Raw genomic sequence first — 7,169 nt, 5'->3', positions numbered from 1 at the left:
GTTGTGTGTTAAGTTAAAGCCAGAGTTATAAGGTTCTTGGTTGTGTGTTAAGTTAAAGCCAGAGTTATAATGTTCCTTGTTGTGTGTTAAGTTAGAGCCAGAGTTATGATGTTTCTTGGTTGTGTGTTAAGTTAAAGCCAGAGTTATAAGGTTCCTCATTGTGTGTTAAGTTAAAGCCAGAGTTATAAGGTTCCTTGTTGTGTGTTAAGTTAAAGCCAGAGTTATAATGTTTATTGTTGTGTGTTAAGTGAAAGCCAGAGTTATAATGTTCCTTGTTGCGTGTTAAGTTAAAGCCAGAGTTATAAGGTTCCTTGTTGTGTACTAAGTTAAAGCCAGAGTTATAATGTTTATTGTTGTGTGTTAAGTGAAAGCCAGAGTTATAATGTTCCTTGTTGCGTGTTAAGTTAAAGCCAGAGTTATAAGGTTCCTTGTTGTGTACTAAGTTAAAGCCAGGGTTATAATGTTCCTCGTTGTGTGTTAAGTTAAAATCAGTTATAATGTTCCTTGTTGTGTGTTAAGTTAGAGCCAGAGTTATAATGTTTATTGTTGTGTGCTAAGTTAGACCCAGAGTTATAATGTTCCTCGTTGTGTGTTAAGTTAGAGCCAGAGTTATGATGTTTCTTGTTGAGTGTTAAGTTAAAGCCAGGGTTATAATGTTCCTTGTTGTGTGTTAAGTTAAAGCCAGATTTATAAGGTTCCTTGTTGTGTGTTAAGTCAGAATTATAAATGTTACTTGTCGTGTGTTAAGTTAAAGTCGTCTTACAGTTGTTTCGAGCTAACCGAGTCTTTTACGTTACGACAGTTATTCTAGAACGTGCTACCCTATTTTGTTTGTTGAGACTTTTACTTCAATGAAGAAAGTTAAAACGAAACATTTTTTAATTGCGTAAACGATTTAACAATCTTTTTTCACCAGCACTTCTGACATTTACTGATGGACGTTACGTCGGCGCCATTTTAGACAGAAACGGGCTTCGACCTTCTCGATATTATCAAACCAAGGATAACAAGATCATAATGGCCAGTGAAGTTGGCGTGTTGGACATCCCATTGGACAACATAATCCTCAAAGTATGTTTTCTGTTCTTCAGATCTCGCGCAAGTCTCATCTCCACAAAATATCGTATCAGATAAACTTGTTTCCATTTTAGTGTTAATATCAAGCCTGAATTGAATAAATAAATGTTTAAATAACATTGATATTTAGTATTGGATTCGAAAATAAGATAATGCCATTTACAGTGTTAAAAGTTCAACTTCTTTCTTATTCCCAAATGTAAGCCAGAGGGTTTCTTATTCAGTGTTATTTGCCTGCCTGAACATAGGTGGCGCTGAGCATATCCGCTGACTCTATGATTTTGTTTGATGTACAGTTATTAAGCTCAGACTTATATTCCTATACGAAAATTCAAACTAATTAGATTTTAAATGATTAATGTTTTACATTCTAGACAAAGATTCATGTTTTCAGTTCTTGGAATAAGATTCGGCTATTTGATATTCTGTAATAAAACTTCCATCTTAAAATATTTAGCTTTAAAAAAAAGTTTTTATTTTTCAATATTAAAACAAAATAAAACGATATATATAATTATTTTTGTTTTTAATATATAATTATGTAAACCTTCTTACAGGGGCGTTTACGCCCTGGGAGAATGCTGCTCATCGATACACAAGAAAAGTCATTCATTCGTGACGAAGAACTCAAGCTGCAAATTGCCCGACAGCGCCCTCTGGGAGAATGGCTAAAAGAAATGGTAACTTCTAATCATTACGAAAACTTTCAGTACTTTATATTGAAAGCTGAAGGTTTTAGAGAAAATGTTGCTACAAATGGCGCATGTTCTGATACAATTGGTAGGTTACATGCTTTGGGAAGTAGCTTGTTGACCCTAAAAAGTTGTTCCACCCACTTAGTCACTTAGTTACGACTTATTAACACATTGTTCAGTTATGAAGCATCCACTTAGTTACGACTTATTAACACACTGTTCAGATATGAAGCACCCACTTAGTTACGACTTCTTAACACATTGTTCACACATGAAGCACCCAGTTAGTCACTTAGTTACGACTTCTTAACACATTGTTCACACATGAAGCACCCAGTTAGTCACTTAGTTACGACTTCTTAACACATTGTTCACACATGAAGCACCCAGTTAGTCACTTAGTTACGATTTATCTACTTAGATAATTAAGACTGTTTAACACATTCTTCAGACTTAGTTACGACAATATTGTGTACAACGATTGTCACTTAAGACTCGTTATAAATAATGAAGTGTTAAACCATAATAAAGAGAACTGTTTTTTTATTTATTATTGCAGAGGTCAGTTAAAAGTACTTATCTGTAATTGTGAAAATTTCCAGTTTACCTTGAAAGAACTGTATGCAGCTCATCGGAAAATCATCACCGGAAAAAGCATTGATTTGTTAAACTCTCCTTCGACTGAAGACGTGACTAACGGAACGACCAATCAGAGATGGCTTAGTATTATCAATGATCGGCGCCTATCTCTATTTGGCTACACAATTGAAACGGTCAATATGCTTGTTCTGCCCATGGTAAAAACCAAGTGAGTTGAAAAAAAGATTAAAAACGGACTATTTTCTTCGAGATTGTGATACTGTCGTGATTTGACCTCCTGTAAATGTTTTTGAATGAATTGTATAAGTCCCTTGAAACAAAAGTAACACACAATAAATCGTTATATTTGAGTTTTAAGAAACATCCTGCAGAGGGCAATGAAAACTTTTAACTTGATGAAAAATAAAAGGGTGAAATTATAAGCTCTTGTCACTACTTCGAAAAACGTATTACGTTTTCTGTTTGCTGTTTAAAATGTTATAGCTATAATTTTTTCTTGTTTAAATTGTGATAATATATCACATTTTGTGTTTAAATTGTTATAATGTATCATGTTGTTTGTTTAGATTGTTACAATGTATTACGTTTTCTGTTTAAATTGTTATTTAATACATAACATTTCTCTTGTTTTAAGCCTAATGGTCTTAAGCTGACATTCCCCAATTAAACAGATTTAATGTTTATTAGGTCAAATTAACAAAACCGGAGCGTTTCAGATGTTTGTTATATTTAATTTCACGACAAAACATCGGATGCTAATGTTTGTCTAATCGTTTAAAATTATTACATCTTATAAGATTTATTAAGACTTAAAAGGCTTATTCAAGAAAGTTTGAACCTGATAGAGTATGCTTCAAAATCGCTTTTATAGTATACTAGTATTACCCCTATTTATCTTTTTTGTCTCTCTCTCTCTTTTTTACAGTACGAGACTGGTAATTTGAATAGAATGTACAGGATATTACATGGATGAATGATCTTTGTCCAGAACAGTTACAGGACTTTCTGGATAAATCTGACGTGAAAATTAGATCCGCCAGGACAATTGCTTTTTAACATATACATATTTTAAATGTTCTTTAATAACGTTTACTGGTTTAATATGTTTGTTTGTTTTTAAGAACTTATATGTAGATTATTAACTCAAACAGAAGCAAGATTAATGCTTTATATTATTGTACAGGGACGTGGACCCTCTCACTATTAATAACACGTGGCAATGTTTTATTCAGAGTGGTTTAGAGGTGGTGACCCCCTCAGAATTGAAAGGATATTTTTCTTACATTGTTTCAGAGGTGGTGACCCCCTCAGAATTGAAAGGTTATTTTTCTTACATTGTTTCAGAGGTGGTGAGCCCCTCAAAATTGAAAGGATATTTTTCTTACATTGTTTGAGAGGTGGTGAACCCCTCAGAATTGATATGATATTTTTTCTACATTCTTTGGGAGGTGGTGAACCCCTCAGAATTGAAAGGATATTTTTCTTAAATTTTTTGAGAGGTGGTGAACCCCTCAGAATTGAAGGTATATATTTCTTACATTCTTTGGAAGGTGGTGAACCCATCAAAATTGAAAGGATATTTTCTTACATTGTTGCAGAGGTGGTGAACCCCTCAGAATTGAAAGAATATTTTTCTTACATTCTTTGGAAGGTGGTGAACCCATCAAAATTGAAAGGAAATTTTCTTACATTCTTCGGGAGGTGTTGAACCCCTCAGAATTGAAAGAATATTTTACTTACATTGTTTTAGGGGTGGTGTACTGAAAGCACGTGACGATATTTTTATAATTTATTCACTGGTATAATACCACATAATTAAGGGCAAGGGAATGATGAGTTGATATTGTGCTATATTTTACACTTTTCTTTGGAAATGATAGTTAATAAGATGTAATGTTTAACACTTCCCTGTCTTTCCTCACTTTTTTAGGCCTTGTCCTTGCACTATATGTATTCGCCAGTAGATAACGCTGATTCTTTTGGATGTTGTGTGACAAGACATTGTTTAAACACTGTAGATATACAGTTTAGCAATGATTGGTCAACATTTTAATCTATCTCATGTGACGTGTTTTTTTTTAATGATCGGTAAGAATTTTTACCTGTCTTGCGTGTGTTTTATTAATGGTCAGCATCTTTACCTGTCTCTCGTGTCGCTTTAACTGTTGGTCAACATTTTTGCCTGTCTCAAGTGTCGCTTTACCTATTGGTCAACATTTTAATATATCCATGGAAAATTATTTTGTATTCTAAACCAGTAGTTTGAACTTCAAACAGGTGTACTAACATAATACTTTATACCTATTTAAAATATTTGTGAAATATATTGTACCTTTACATCTGTTGGTTCTTCATGTCAACTGCACTTTGTATTATTTATTTTTTCTGTCGTCAAGTGTCTGTAGAAGAAGATCTGCCAATGGCCTAACGAGTTTACTTACGTTTTTGGACAACTCTTGTAGAAAAGTTAAACTTATTCGTATTGGAGTTAACTAACGTTATCTGTTTGCTTATTGGCCCTTTTTAATTTTGTCAACCTTTTTTAAACGTATGGTGAGATAATTCTAACGATTTCTTCCAGTTGTCAACTAAACTTTATTTTCCTTGCTGTGTTTCACTTTTTGCCTATCCTAAGCTGTGTTGGTTGTGTATACGTTTAACACATCTGATACACTGTAGGGGGATATAACATTTAATATCATATTTTGAATTGTTTTGTTTTTGATTAGGAAAGAGGCTCTTGGTTCGATGGGAAACGATGCCCCCCTAGCCTGTTTGTCTTTGTATCAGCCCCTGATCTACGACTACTTCAAGCAGCTTTTCGCGCAAGTCACCAACCCCCCTATCGACCCTTTCAGGGAGAAGATTGTCATGTCTTTGGTATGTTATTTAAATAACAGCAGTATTCACGATCTACAGGGAACAGCTCGTCTTATAACGTTGAAGTGAGACAGTAAACTTATAAACTATCTAACTGATTATTAACTTATTTCACAGGAAATGTAATCACATTTACATAGCACTTACCTGACTTTCCTCTTTTCTCATGAAATGCCTCATTGTATTTAAAGATTAACGGTATATCTGCTTGATTATCTAACCAAATAATTGACCAGTTTATGTATCACTCCCACAGAAAAGTGTCATTTTTGTCCATTAGTAACTACATTAGCCAAATACAGAGGATTAATTGCATTCTATTTGAATAATTTTAAAATGCTAATACAATGGTACCATTAGACAGTACAATGCTGCCAAGAGTAAGTATATAGCAAGGTTAATTTGTCACAGCCCTTTCTTATGAAGTGAGGTTGTTAAATGATATGAGGACTCAAAATGACGAAGTAAGGAACTGTAACATTCTTGATGGAAGCGGAAAAACTCGTAAAACAGAGCGTATAATCACCAACAGGCTCCGAAACCACACCTCAAGCCAACTCAGAGTAACGTCCATGTTCACAAAGTAAAGGTTACAGGTATATAAGAGAACCCTCCGACCCAAAACTTCATTACAATGAAACAATAAGTTGGCCAAGGGTCACAAATCAAAGTTCGGTCAAATCTCGAATCTCATTAGCTGTTTTTAATAGAGAAACGAAGTAGGATCGTAACAAGCCCATTCATCTATACACGAGTCAAGTATCCAAGCTTAGCTCCAAAAGACCTTCTTTAAACAGAACTGAAAGCTACAGTGTCCACGTACAATGGATGGTCTGTGGAAAATTTGTCAAGTTGTGTAGTCCAGGATGGATTTTTCCGTTCTTCACAGAAGTTTGTCTCCAGACTGACGGAAGAAGTTTTAAGGGCAGCATTGAACTTCCGAGATTGTTCTTATAGAGTGTGATAAACCTCAACAGTAATCATATGATCGTACTTATTGATGAAAAACACATCCACCGAAGAGACGGATAACAAAACATTTATTGGACGTTTTGGAATATACACATTCAGCTAATTACTATAATAAAGAAAACAACTGTAATTCCAATTATTCACTTGAAAGTTAAACAAAAGCTCGTGTATTACGATAGAGAAATAAAAGCAAGTGATTGAAACGTGGTAATAATATATATACCCACACTAAATGAATTAGTAAAGTATCTATATAGCTAATGAATAAGAATTGGTTAGAATAGGCTTAACTGAATAGAAGCTGAGATATTCCAACTGGAGAGGTTTTATTTAATAACTAAACCTTCTTTAATAAGCAGGTCCGTAGCCTAAAACTTTACAGCTAATCGAGGAGATTTTGTGTTCAGGAGCTTGACCATGTGGATAGAAGAGGTATAGACCCTTGTGTTTATGGATACGTTTGTTTGTTTGTTTTGGAATTTCGCGCAAAGCTACACGAGGGCTATCTGCGCTAGCCGTCCCTAATTTAGCAGTGTAAGACTAGAGGGAAGGCAGCTAGTCATCACCACCCACCGCCAACTCTTGGGCTACTCGTTTACCAACGAATAGTGGGATTGACCGGCACATTATAACGCCCCCACGGCTGAAAGGGTGAGCATGTTTGGTGGGATGCGGATTCGAACCCGCGACCCTCAGATTGGGAGTCGAGCGCTTTATCCACCTGGCCATGCCGGCCACGTTTATGGATACGTAAAAATAAGTTGGTTTTGGCAACTTAAACTACCACACGTATATAGGCAAATGGCCCATGAACAAAGTGGGGCTGGAATGGAAGTTTTCACATGGAAGTAATGTTTTGTCTCATTAGTTGGTAATTTAAGTAAATGTTTGGTGAGTGGATTTTTGGAATTATGCTCTGTTCACCTAAGTAATTAAGGCATACAT

At 34.9% G+C, this 7,169-nt stretch overlaps 1 protein-coding gene across 1 annotated transcript in view; it reads left to right on the top strand.

Moving 5' to 3' along the window:
- LOC106459606 (putative glutamate synthase [NADPH]) overlaps positions 1-7,169 on the top strand; it is an 81,845-nt gene that overhangs the window by 41,831 nt on the left and 32,845 nt on the right. Inside the window, exons 10-13 of the mRNA XM_022386128.1 lie at positions 917-1,071; positions 1,635-1,757; positions 2,375-2,580; positions 5,102-5,252. Of these exons, the coding sequence (XP_022241836.1) occupies positions 917-1,071; positions 1,635-1,757; positions 2,375-2,580; positions 5,102-5,252 (635 nt within the window). The remainder of the gene's footprint in view (positions 1-916; positions 1,072-1,634; positions 1,758-2,374; positions 2,581-5,101; positions 5,253-7,169) is intronic.

Source organism: Limulus polyphemus, unplaced genomic scaffold (assembly GCF_000517525.1).
Source record: "Limulus polyphemus unplaced genomic scaffold, Limulus_polyphemus-2.1.2 Scaffold636, whole genome shotgun sequence".
NCBI lineage: Eukaryota > Metazoa > Arthropoda > Merostomata > Xiphosura > Limulidae > Limulus > Limulus polyphemus.
This window is presented reverse-complemented; position numbering and strand designations above follow the sequence as displayed.